This window comes from Copadichromis virginalis, linkage group LG16, assembly GCF_057382275.1.
Source record: "Copadichromis virginalis isolate Kocher_CV1m ecotype Utaka linkage group LG16, C_Virginalis_male_GT1.1, whole genome shotgun sequence".
In the NCBI taxonomy this organism is placed as follows: Eukaryota; Metazoa; Chordata; class Actinopteri; order Cichliformes; family Cichlidae; genus Copadichromis; species Copadichromis virginalis.
The window spans coordinates 17,593,607-17,607,327 of NC_140633.1; the positions used below are offsets into that span (position 1 = coordinate 17,593,607).

The 13,721-nt window shown below is 39.5% G+C and overlaps 1 protein-coding gene across 3 annotated transcripts in view; it reads left to right on the plus strand.

Annotated features, from left to right (window-relative positions):
• nalcn (sodium leak channel, non-selective) overlaps positions 1-13,721 on the plus strand; it is a 64,371-nt gene that overhangs the window by 35,459 nt on the left and 15,191 nt on the right. For all 3 annotated transcript variants that reach the window (XM_085435657.1, XM_085435659.1, XM_085435658.1), the window contains 5 exons: positions 788-925; positions 1,423-1,497; positions 12,243-12,379; positions 13,025-13,166; positions 13,327-13,400. In XM_085435657.1, the coding sequence (XP_085291783.1) occupies positions 788-925; positions 1,423-1,497; positions 12,243-12,379; positions 13,025-13,166; positions 13,327-13,400 (566 nt within the window). The remainder of the gene's footprint in view (positions 1-787; positions 926-1,422; positions 1,498-12,242; positions 12,380-13,024; positions 13,167-13,326; positions 13,401-13,721) is intronic.

Genomic DNA, 13,721 nt, shown 5'->3' on the forward strand with positions numbered 1-13,721 from the left:
ATTTTTAAGTGCTCGCAAGCTTCTCTCTCTCATTAGCAACGTCTTTCCATCTCCTATTTTTTCCTTCTCTCCTTTCCAACGTTTCTCTGATCCTAGGCACAGCGGGATATGAAGGGCTGCTCATGAACAGATGCCACTTGTTTGCTGTGTTTCCCCTTCTCTCTCTTACTTTCCCTCTTCTGTTTCACACACTCACATAGATGCATCCAGTCACGTCATACTTAATCATGTTTGGCTGTCTTCCCTATGGGCAGACCTGTTGTTGGGTTTTGTCTTTATGTGCAGTGACTGGGACATTGTAGCAGGTGGGAGGGGCAGAGGCGGTTGGGGTGGGCGGGGGTGTGGGGCCAGCTGGGTGCGTGCTGTCTGAAGGAGAAAGGGTAAGAAGAAAGTGCAGGCGTGCCATTTGACTCCAGGGGCTGTCGTGTCGCAGCTGGCTGTTCCCTACACCTTCATCTGACCTCTCTCAAGTGCATGAGAGGGCAGGAGACCAGAGGAGAGGGGAAAAAAGGAAAAAGCTGTCTCCTCGCTTTTTCTGCATTGCTTATGTTTGGAAATCTTAGTCACACGGTTGTGAAAGATGGTCAGAAGGGGATATGTGCATTAGCTGTGTGATTTGCTCACCAGTGAAAGGGAATCTTTCAAATGCCAAATGTCTTTCTCGGTTTGATTTCCTTCCTTTTTGCTTTTGTCTTTCTTTCCCGCTCTGGGCTGCTTTCACTTTAGTTGGCTTCTCTGGCCTTCAGTCTCGCTCACTTGCTTTTACCCTGTGCTTCCCTCCCTTCAGGCATTCATGTCCATGTTCCAGATTCTAACACAGGAGGGCTGGATAGATGTCATGGACCAGACGCTGGTGGCTGTAGGTCATATGTGGGCTCCAGTTGTAGCCATTTACTTCATCCTCTACCATCTGTTTGCCACCCTGGTGAGGAAGAAATGATGCTGCATGAAATGTAAAGTTAATTAAATAGACTGTTGGAATTGTGTTTTAGTACATTGTAAATTGACAATAGAAATCTATATTAAAACTCTGTATTCTGTGTTTTTCTCTGTTAAAAACTAGTTAGAAGTTTAAAGTGACAAAAGGATACATGGATTTCTTTCTTTATATTTTCAATTAGAGCCATGCCCCTTCATTGTTCTCTCAACTGGCACATCTAATCACAGTTAATCAGACTTGCAGGCGTAAGAAGTGCTGACATTTCAGTGTTTGGCCTTCTGATACGGGGAGCCATCAGCCAGCACAGACGCTCTCTAGATGACTCACAGCTCACTCTAGACAGATAGGATGTCTCCCGTGAGAAAACGAGCAACAAATACAATTACTGAGCGGACTCCATACTTGAAAACATCTTATTATTACTTTAATGATATTAATGACACAGGAAATGTTCAATGGCACTTTGTCTTATTGCATTTTAGATTCTGCTCAGTCTTTTTGTGGCTGTTATTTTGGACAATCTGGAGTTGGATGAAGACTTGAAGAAGCTCAAACAGGTAAGAAGTTTATATCAGATACAGAGGCTCGCTAGTTATGGTAATGGAAATGCTTACTGTTCAAATGAATACTTACCTCATTCCATCTCATAAGCCAAGTTCAGTGTCTGATTTTATTTATTTATTTTTTAAATATAGGATGTACTAGCCATTCTTCAAATGTTTAGATATTAATATTGCCTCATTAAGAACACAAGCCTTGCTGGCAACTATTAAAATCTTTGAAATTCAAGCTAAAAACAAGCTAAACCATCCATGGGTTTTGCAAATAATGTGAATAAAGCTGGTGTCATGACAATGCCTCGCTAAGCTTGTGTGATTTGCCTTGGCGGTCTCGTATTTACTATGGCAATGTACTGTATTGTATATCAGTGAATCGCCAACAGCTTTGTGAGGGGTATTTTCAGATTTTATGTGTTGCAGTGTTGTAGTGGAGCTACGGGATGCTGTTTTTTATACTGGCTTATTTGCAAAGCTGTCGAGTCATCTATAGTTTCCACCTTCTCTTGTTAATCTTCTTTCTGCTTATTTATTCTTCTGCTGCCATTAGATCCTTTTACACAGGAGTACAAAATTGTTATACTGATTGGGGCAGTCGGCTGATTCTTTTACCATTTGTTTTTTGAGTATGTTTAGCACTGTTGCATAAAAAGACTCTTTTTATGCAAGTTTTTCCTGTTTTATATATATATTATTATATAAATTGGATGCAGTATATAGGTAGGGTGACTAACCGTCCTCTTTTTTTGCACTTGGTGACTTGTAAAAGCCTATATGACATGTTTTATTTCACCATTCATTAACTGCACAGAGAAGACATTGTTTACATATGTTAAAGTTTTCTTTAAGCAAACAGTATTATTAAAGTTCTTCACGACTGACCCAAGTGTCCTCTCTTTTGGAAATCAAAATATGGTCACCCTCATATAGGGTAACATGAAAAAAACATTGTGTAACATTGTTCACACGCCACACTTTAACAACAGATTCTAACCTCTGCAATAGCAGTAGTTCAAAAAGTAAAAAATGGAAAACAAATGAAACAAAAACAAAATGTCACAAATTGGACTAAACAATGAAATGAATTCTACACATGTACTATATCCACAAAATTGTTGCTTCATTTTTCAGACTTTTGAATCGTCTTCTAGTTTAAAACTCAAATCATGGCTAACTTGCACCACTCCACTCCTAGTGTTCTCACCCTACGAAAAGCTTAACAGAGACATACTAAAGATTTAAGCCACTGATTATTTTTGCGTTCTCTTTGTATCCATACAAAACCTTTACACAATTGTTTAATCAACTTGAATAGCATTGTGTACACACGCGCTCATATAAACTGTGTACCAGTAGATGGCTGGCAGGTCTCAGCTTCCTTGGACAGGTTATTTCCCACAGCTGAGTGATTAGGTGCAGTGAGTGTAAAATTGCCTATTTTACAGGTGCTTCAATCATGGATACAGGGCTGACTATAAATAAATGATAGATGGTAATCACCCTCCCTTCATGAGACGGCTTCTGCAAACATTTGGCAAAGGCCCAACAACAGGTCCAGCATATCTAAGAAATACACATGTAGGTCATGAGGGATGAGAAACCAATCACGGTGTATGTGATGGGTAATTTTTGCCTGGTTCTTGATGAATGACTTGACTGACTATTTGACTCACTATTTATCACAGGTGTGAGTTGTATTCATGACAAGCACTTTAAAAAAAAAAAGAATTTTTTTTTTTTGTTTCTTTTCAGCTCAAAAATTGTTTTGTTACTAAAAGTATTGTGATTACAGACTGGATATCAATTAATATTTAGAGTAAGAATGCGACACCAAAGCCATGTGTGTGCATGTTGTCCTCCCTGAGACATTTTTAATCCTTTCTTCTTCACAGTTGGCTGAGCACAGTGACAGATGCTGTGTTCAAATTAATTGGAAATAATGGAACAACAGAATAAACTATTCAAAGAGTGACTTCATACAAATCGTAGAATGTTACCTTGTATATTATATGAATTTTCATATTTTTATATCAGTGTGTATGCTGAGTCTCTGCTTTAGGTAGAAAGACCCACAGTACAGGGAACACTGCATACAGTGCGTAATTAGTGGTATTATTAGCTCAATGCGAGCAGTGCTTTTACCGTAATGTTGAACAATGAGTTTTAAATTACTGAGGGGAAAATTATGCTTTCGAAGGTGGTTGGTGACATTGTTTGTCTTTCACGGCTCTGGTCACGCTCTTTGTGTTTCAGAAATATCAGTTGTAAAACCTGTCAAACATGTCAGCTCCCCTTAACCTCCATTGTGTTTAGCTTCCACCCATGAAAAATGTCAGGACCAGTGTGGTTGCAGGCAGAAAGATGGGCTAGTGGGCTAGCAGTAGCTTTATGTATGCGTATCTCTGATTTGGTGTCAAGCCTTTGGAAGAGTCACAGTTCAGTTATGCAGATTTCCCCCCCGTGTGTGTTATGCCACTGCCATTGTTATGTACTATGTAATCTCTTTAAACCTGATGTCCACACAGGTCAAGATTTTGGTGTCAAAAGCTTTCTGTTTGTAGTCTGCTGTAATCTTAGCTCTATTGAGTAGACACATTTGAACTGGCTTTGTTTGCATGAAGATAAGAGTGAAGTTTAAATCGGAAAACCATCAGTTTTTGTCTACTGGCAAGCTAGGTTAGCTAACCTAGCAAGCTAGCTTTTTATTTATCTGCACTTGTGAAAAATCAGCGGATGGAACTGGACGTCTCAGCTCAGAATCCAAGGGATACAGCAGAAGCCCTGAAAAAATGACCGGTGTCCTCAGATGCTAAGTCAGCAGACCAGTTTGCAGAATGTTTTCTACGTGAAATCCATCATAGTCTTGTTATATACTCCTCTCTGACATTAACATGATAAATGACTCCTAATGAACATATACTGGTCTAATTTATTTCGTTTGATTTAGTGCACTGGTGTGTAGTGGTTAATGCTGTTACCTCACAGCAAGAAGGTTCCAGGTTCAGTTGAGAACAACTAGGAGTTTGCATGATCTCTTTGTAACTGTGTGGTTTTCCACTGGGAACTGTGGTTTTCTCCCAGTCCAAAGACATAATTGTTGGGTATTTTGGTGTGAGTAAACATGGTTGTCTGTCTCTTTTTTACCCCTGTCATGTGCTGGCGTCCTGTGACAGCTGGGACGGGCTTCAGCCCTCCTGTGGTTAAGAAAACAGATGGGTTGATGGATTCAAATCAGTTAAATAAGATGTCTTATTAAGATCCATGCACAGTAGTTCACAGTTCTTCTGATTATTTGCTCTGGGGAACACTGGCAGGTTACATTCTTTTCTTGAACCATTTCCTGCAGGTATTTATAATGTTATTTAGTCAGCTTAATGTTTGACTGGTCCAACTTGGAAATAAATTTTCCTGTCAGGCATATTAGGTCAGCAGTATCCTCTTTAGAACAGTTCTATAGCCTCTTAAACACATATTTTCTGAAGATCCAAGATGACGCCCCCCCCTTATTTGTCTTTATTCTTTTACTGAGTGTAAGGGAAACGTGAGCAGGAGTATAAAGGCACTGTGATCAAGGGGATCAAACTTTCTATGCTGTGTTATCTGATTGGTTTAATGATGCATGAGGTTTTGGCAGGTTTAACAGTCGTGAATCAGTGCATTGTAATCAGAGAGCCTGGAAGCAGGAGTATAGTTATGCTTGTATGCACACAGGCACATTCAACTATGCATGCACTGTATGCACATATAAAGAGGGATCATGGATAATCACAGACATGACAGTAAGCAGGACTGCAGCTGATTAACAAACTGGCTTATTCCTCCACACTCAAGCATCATGAGTACAAAAGTAACAGGAAAGTCTTATTGGTTCTTGAACACACACATACACAGATGTTCATCCTCCACTCATCAATGTTGATTAGGATTGTGTATTTATTGCTTGAGATGAAATTAGATGGAAATGCATAATGAAAGGAGGACCGGGACAGGAGATGACTAGACAGAAATGAAAGGAGGAAGGAGATCCCTGCCACACACACACTAGGCGCACACACTCATTCACAGCCCCCTAGGTGTGCTTTAGTACACAACTAATAGGAAACTCCCTCACAGGGTGACTGTGACTCAGGTGGTGGGGCAAGCTGTCCACTAATCACAACGTTGGCGGCACCTCCACCTGTCAAACGTCCTCAGTCAAATCACCATTCAAATCCCAATCTTTGATCAAGTGACTGACCAGGAGTGAGAACAAGGTGAAGTCATGCATGCAAGACAAGAATTATAGAGGAGGGAAATGTTTTTACTATCTTATGTTACTCTTTTTTTGTATTAATAAGTTAATCATCATAATAATCGATTAAGGTTTAGTAATTTTGTTAACAGTGCTCATAAAACCACAGGCGGTATGCATATCTAAATTGTGAGTGAAACCTTTTCAAAAGGAGGAGGTTGCATGTTGTTGCTGCCTGCTATTGTGCTACCTTCATCTATGCTGCCATAGTTTGGTGGGCTATGTGGTGAGAGAGACTGATGGCCTGTCTTCATCCAACAAACTGTTCCTACTCGCAGAACAGTGCAGGACCAGAGGCTAGGAGCTTGAAAGGGAAGGGGGATGTTTATAGAGTGCCCGAAGATAGAGAAAGGTGTTTACCCCTAAAGGCAATGATGATGATAATAATGCATTTTTTATTTGTGCAAGGTATGAATTGTCAGTAGTGAAAAATCAGTTTCTTATTGCACACACACACTGATTTTTGCATATCTGTTTGTTTGGGTGAAGCTGAATATTCTAGCAACCAAACAGGTCCTCAGGCCTGGTAGATGAGTCATGAGGAACATATTTGCAAAATACTTAAAGGGGACAAGAAGAAAGTCAGAAAAGCTGAAAGCTATGCTGCCTTACAATTTGCAGTCGGTTAACAAATACAAACAAACTGACATTTGAATCCTATGCAGTCTTTTCCTTCTGTTCTTTGACACTTTCTCTCTGGCTTTTAAATTATTTTATAGTTTTATGTGGAAAGGGCAGAGGACAGGTAAAGGCATTGAGATTGTCTTTTTGTCCATCAGTGTTGGCAAGCTTATTTTAAACAGCTGCAGGTATATCCCATATAGTGCAGCTGTTGATCAGAATTCCTTAAAGAGCAACATTTGCACTATATAGAACAGAATATAAGCTTTTTTTTCCAGTGCCTTTACCTGTCACAAGACATGTAAGTGTACTATGTGAGCATTAACTCATTTGCAATAAAAGATAAATTTATAAGGGAACTTGACCAGCAGCATTATTGATATTGTAATAATATCATTGTCGCTTTTCCCACAATAAGTGTGTCTTGAAAATCTGATGTTGTGACATAACAGTTGGGTATGAATGAGGTAGAGAATGATTAATTACTATTGTACAACGGTGACAGGAGCATGCTGTATCATTGTTGCAATAGTGATCCTTTAATTACTTTAACATGTCTTTATATAAATTCTGAGAAAAAACAAAGGCTACTCTACATTTGTGTGAATATGATGTAGCTTGTTTGGACATGTCAGTTCTGTCTTCTCTTATATCTGTGCTGGAACCTCCATATTTTGTTAAATGTTTAACATTAAAAATCTTTTTTTTCAGAAGAATTTCGTTTAACCAGAAGCGTTGAAAAGTTTTATTGTTTTATTACCTCCCACTAGAGATTTCATTATTTATGAATTAAAGTAAAAGCCTGTCCTCAATCTTCTTGATTTAATGGACCAAGGACTTATTTGGGGATCTAGCAGAGGGGGAGAAAGGCGAGGAAAACAGAGGGAGCGGAGAAGAAAAGAGCATATCCCCTTAGAGAATCCCAAAACAATGTTTTCTTATCTTTTCAATGTCACTTTCAGTTATCTATTAAAAACACTCCCATTTTCTGAAACTAGCATCAGCACACACAATAAAACACAGGCACATGCACATTTTTTTAAAAGAAAGAAGTCTTTATCGAAATGTAATTTTAAGTGATTTTTTTTTCATGTTTATTATGTTTGCTTTGGGCTGTCGTCGCACATTCATGGCAAGAGTTTCCAACATGTAGGCATACAGAATATCTGACAGTATTTTCATACTTTTGGATCTAAAAAGGAAAGACTATAATAGGGGAAAAAACAAGAGGCTACGTGAGACCAAGAAAGGCAAGCATGGGGATACAAAACAAAAATTAGGTTCAACATACCCCCTTAACCCATTAATCTTTTTTAAGCCCAAAGCAACATAGCTGAACGTGATACAGTTTTGGACTTTCAGACAATGGCACCTGCAGTTGTTTTGAGTATCAGGGGTAGCTATTAGAGGTTTATGGGCTGTGTGGCTTTACAGCAACTCCGCAGTATGCCTCATTACCCAACTAATGTGAAGAAAGAGGGTGACCCTGCTTACTCGCTCTCTGATCTCCTTCCACTGGGTATTGCAGCTTTAGGCTCACAGGCCTGGGGAAGACTTTGAGGAATGTGGAATGCAAATAGGTTGTTTCCAATTACAATGACCGTGCGTGTTTTTGAATTTTTCAGCATTTTAATATTGGCATATATCATGGCTAAAATTGTTGAGCTGGCACAAATTCATAAAAAGAGAGCGACACACACTGCAGATGTGCCGAATGATGGATTGCACAGCAAGTAAAGCTGTGTTATTATTACGAAAATGTGCCGTCTGGGGTCACGCACGCACACATCCTCACGCGTACACAGCTGTTGTCTGGTGGGGCTGGTGAAAGGCAGGCTGAATGGTAAAATGCAGATGATTTTATGCACTCCCACAGGCATTTGACGGATGTGTGTGGGCCGCAGTTTGGTAGGCGGCTGTTCATGAGTTCCTCATTGTTTGGCCACTCGCAAATATTATCGGTGTTTGCGTGAGCTAGATTCGCTTTACAGGACTGAGAGTTCAGAAGGAATATTAATACTGTAGACACTAACCTGCTTGAGTCATTCTTCTAATTCACAGATCCATTTGTCCTTCTGCTAAATGGGATTTTTATCCGAATGGAGCTGTTCTTGCAGCTGTAAAATGAAGCTATCATGAAAAGTTTGGGTGTTCACCTGCAGATGGATAAAAGTATTACTATTGGATAACAAGGTGAACTTCATCTTTATACAGGGCTTTGCTTCTTTCTACCAGCAAAGAAAGAAAAGCAGTTGATTTTTCCCTCTGAATTCTCTCAATCTTCAATACTCTCTGGCTCTGGCTATTTCAATCCTGACTTCTTCATGCTCTCCCTGAACTACGGCTATGACTGAATTGGGTTTAATGCTTAATGCTAATGGTCAGTATTAGTTTTTTTCACCCCTCTCAGCCATGGTCAAGAGAGCTGTGGAAATCCCAGATGGAAAGTTCCCTAGCTCAGCGGAGCCTGAAATTGGCTTGAATGAAGGGGGAAGCAGTGGCAGGTCACCTGAATGGGTCTCAAGGCAAAGCACATTAGTCTTGGCTCCATTGTAACTGCGCCATGCATTAAATCTCATCAGTGGCAGGGAAAGCAGTAGTTTTGATTTATCAGCCGTTAACTATGACACAAAAAGAAATTCCTTTTTTTCCCACGTGCATATGTGCACATAGACATACAAGTGGAATATAAATATCCCACATTTGTCACGTGCACACACGTACTTTTAGTGCTTATTCCTTAAGGCGTATATAACAAAGCACATAGGGCAGCGAATGCAAGCTGTCACTTATAATGCTGTTTTAGTGTTCAGGAAAATATTTATCCCTTTCACTGTTGCTCCAACACGTTCACTGTGCACGGTGCAGTTAGCTAATGTCATGTGTTGTTGCTTTGAAGAGTCCTTGTTCGATCAGAGCGTGAGACTTAACCAAGCCCATATGGAAAAGAAATAGTAAAAACATACATGATTTACTCATGAAAGTGGCCACTTTCTCATTACTTTCATATATTTTTTTAGTAAGTATATAAAACATACAAGTTTCATTATATAATTTTTCAAGGGATCTTATATGTGCTTTCACTCCTGTATGCTTTTCATACAAGTTTCATACAAGACAGATAAAAACTTTATAAGATTTATATATATCTTTTCCATATGGGAGTGTAAAGTTGTGAGATGTTAAAGTAAAACAAAACAAAGAGCTGCAAACTGGATAACAATGCAGAGCTGGGGATAAATCTCAGTGCAGTCATACGTTTGTTTATTGCAGTCACAGTAATAATTTGATCAATGTTTAAAACAAAACTATTTATTCTAGTGCCTTAAAGCTTGTAAAGCCTTAAACTAAGTACTAGATATGTTCATAATACTTGATTGTACCAGTTTGGCCAGGGTTCTTTTCTTCTTTTTTTAAATCTTTGCCTTGATAGCAACAGTATTGATACATTATTACAGTACGGTGAAAACCTGACAAAGAGGCACTTTCATTTTCAGGAACACATAAAATCAGTAAATCTGCAGAGAATAGATTTTGTGTGAAAGCAATCTCTTCTTCCTCATTCTTGTTTACTTTATTGATTTTACAGACAGAAGACCTGCTGCGTTAGCATAGTTGGTGATCTATGGCAGCTTATGAGTGTAACTACACATACAGGCGAAGCTTTCACAGAGAAGATTTCCACAGTGTTAGAAGTCGAGGAAACTATGCATTGCACTACACTCGCCACCCCAAACAGCAATCTGTGGCACAGTGGACTCTGATCAACGTTCCATTGATAAATTTAAATGTAAATTCGATGCATGTGAGTATGAATAAGTGTGTCTAGCTCACACGACAGTGAAGGTTTTTGGTTTTTTTGGGGGGTTTTTTTCTTACAAGAGGATGAAAAAATTAGAGGTCAGTGAGGGAAGGAATAAATGGAATCTGAACCTGAAACTGAGATCGTGAAATTTAATGCTAACTTTTTTTTTAATATCTTTCAAGAAACCCAAGGATGATTTATAAAAGAGTATAAATATTTAAACAAATATATAAATATACAAAAAACAAAAGGCTAGAGGTTGAAGGCTTAGTTGTAGAGATGACTTTTGATGAGTTTCTTGAAGGACTCCATTGACGGGGCATTGCAAAGCTCTTTTGGGAGAAAGTTCCAGAGGGTGGGAGCTGCCACACTGAAGGCTCTGTCCCATGGCTGGGGATCTTAGCATCTGAGACTTTGTGTATGGGTGGAGCAGGTCACACAGGTACTGAGGGACCCGGGCTTTAAGGGATTTGTAAGTGAGAAGAAGGAACTTGTAAGGATGATCTTATATAAAGAAACACTGAGACTTTGAGTTTGATAGAAAAGAACAAGTTCTGTAAAGGATAGAGGGAAATCTTTGCTTTGTTGCATTGTTGTAGCAGATAAGGGTGTAGGGGTTTGTTGAAGGTGCACATCTCACTGAGTTGGCCCAATTGATTAGTACCCTTGGGAGCCAGGAGGTCCATATTAATGATGTGTGTGTGTGTGTGCGTGTGTGTGTGTGTTTCAAGTTTCAGTAAAAGAACTGCAGCACTGAAAATAAGCTCACGATTGTGCTCAAAACATTTTTTTTCCTATTCTGTGCTCTTGCAGCAAACACAGCACACAGTTCTTTTAAATAATGACTTGTTTTACATCTTGAAATCCATTTGTCTTTTTTTTTTTTTCAATCATCAATTAAGTTTTGTGTCGTTATTTTTGCCGGCTTGTCTCTTTTACCTTTTTTTAGTCTCAGTCTCTCTTTCTGCCCTGTGTCTATCTTGGGAGTCAGTATAGACAGAAAGCCTAGGCAAGAGAACGCTGGTGCATAATTCCATCTTCACAGTATGCCACACACCCACTCAGGGTAAAGGAGAAGCTCCAACATTTTAGTCTGCTAAAAACAAAAAGAGGAAGTGGATAGGCAGATTTCCATCCCTTCCTTTCTCAGGTTTCTCTGTTCTCTGGCTGTTATCCCTCAGATCCGAGAGGCTGTTCCAGTCATTTGGTCGCTCACAGTCAGACAGCTGCTGACAGAAATACCTATACGGGGAACAGAACGCAGGGACGTTTTTATCAGCAGACAGACAGTCACACAACGCCACGACTGACAGAGAAATATTCACAGAGCCCAGTCAATATATTTCACAGCAGTTACCTTCTTCGAATGATAAGCTCCAGTTCCCCTCGTAGGCCTAATCTGCAATGCATCAGGGATTATCTCCATGCACCCATACAGAGAATACCTGCAAGAGAATTTCAGTCAGCCCCCCCAATATGTAATTAATGGAAATAATTGGTTTTAGTCCCTTTGTCATCTTTTGATTTCACCAGTCTGCGCTGCATTGCTTAAGCCCGCACACATGCACATTATTCTGTCATTATTGTTTCTTTTCTCCATTAACCCCTCCAGAGTAATCTTTCTTTTTTTTTTATCTTCTGTTGCCTTCTCCCTTCTTTTCTGAAAAGTAAGTGGGATCTCATCCTAAACGTGGTTGTCTGTACTGTATGTGTTGTGAGTGTTGTAGGTAAGTGTGTTGCTGCCATCATCTGGCAGAAATATAAAGCTGCACCCTCAAAGCCGTTACCTCTGGATATCCCACACATAACCTCACACCTTCTGCTTATGAATAGCAATGAAAACCTGCAGATCTCAAGATCAAAAACCTTCATACAACCCGAACTCAGTCTAACCGTTCCCATTTCCCCCCTCCTTGGTTTCTAACTTAAATCCCTCTCTTCTCATGCTGTCAAGGCCGACTGCATTCTTTAAGAGTGCCCTGCAGTTCTGTTCTGTGCTTAAACTGCCTCTCATCCTCCCTCTGTTAGCTCAAGCAAAGCGAAGCCAATGCTGACACCAAAGAGAAGCTCCCTCTACGACTCAGGATCTTTGAAAAGTTCCCCAACAGACCTCAGATGGTGAAAATTTCCAAGCTTCCATCTGATTTCACTGTGCCCAGGATCAGGTAAACACACACCTTAAACACAAAAACTTTACATAATTTGGGCTATTTTTTGTCATGAAGAGAAAATGAAGAACGATATCCACCAGAGCTAAAAAGATACACAGACATTTAAAGTGAGCTAGATTAAATATAGGGACAATGTTATGTTAAGTAGTAATTCTCAGTGTGGGTTTATGAGTGTGGGTTTTAACAGAGACCACCAAAGATGTGAAGCTTTTGAATTCCACCAGTAGTTTCCAGACATTATGCAAACAAAGTAAAAAGTAACGTTTTCATTCCTGCTCCTAGTTTAAAGCAGCTAGTTGGTCATTTGCAAAACAGACTTTTTATGTTCTGCAGCCTTTAGCGGTAAAACTGAACTATATTTGATGCAAAGTCCGGCTCATAATTTAGCTTTATTGTTTAGTTGCCGAGTAGTGCAGGGCCGAGTCCTTCACCCTAAAGAAATCTCCCTCTGCAGCCCATCTGCTGGGTTGCTGCACTAAGAGCTTCCACTGCAGCTGAATTTGCACTGATGTAATTATGCGTCTAAGATAAGCTTTATAAATTTGTGATCGTCTACTTCTGAATATGGATTTCTTTAGGGGGACACCGTACATTAAAATTCATGATATTTCTGTGCGTGCTGTTTGTCGTGTACTTTAGGGAGAGTTTTATGAAGCAGTTCATCGATCGTCAGCAACAGGATACCAGCTGTCTGTTCCGGCGTCTCCCCTCCGCTTCATCCTCCTCTTGTGACCACTCCAAACGCTCAGCAATTGAAGACAACAAATATATTGACCAAAAGGTGCTTTCACAGACTTCTTTGCCTGCTCGCTTACATGCTATTCCTTTCTTTGTCTCTGTGACTGTAAATATACAGCAAAATGAAGCAGATTGCCACGTTGTACCTAATATTTACAGCTGTGTAGGTTTTTTTTTTTTTTTAACTGACCGTGCTTTCTTAGCTTCGAAGGTCAATATTTAGCATCCGAGCTCGTAACCTCCTGGAGAAAGAAACTACAATCAATAAAATCCTACGGTAAGACACGACTACACCTGAGTAATTGTGACAAACTGTGCTAAATTTGATTAATACACGTATCGTACGCCAGCTCGCGCATCACAGTGAAATGAGGATATTAATATGCTGCAATAAACTATAATGTAACTTATATTTCTGTAACATGTTCACGTTTCATCCGCCTCTGTTCTAAATTTAACCTGCGCGTACAGACATCTTTTGACCATCTACTCCCTGCTTTTAGGCAATCAGTTATTTGCATGTTTTTGCTTTTTTACAGTAATTCATACACTTTCAGTTTTATACCTTCCTTAAAGACTTGAGTTAAATATGTTTACA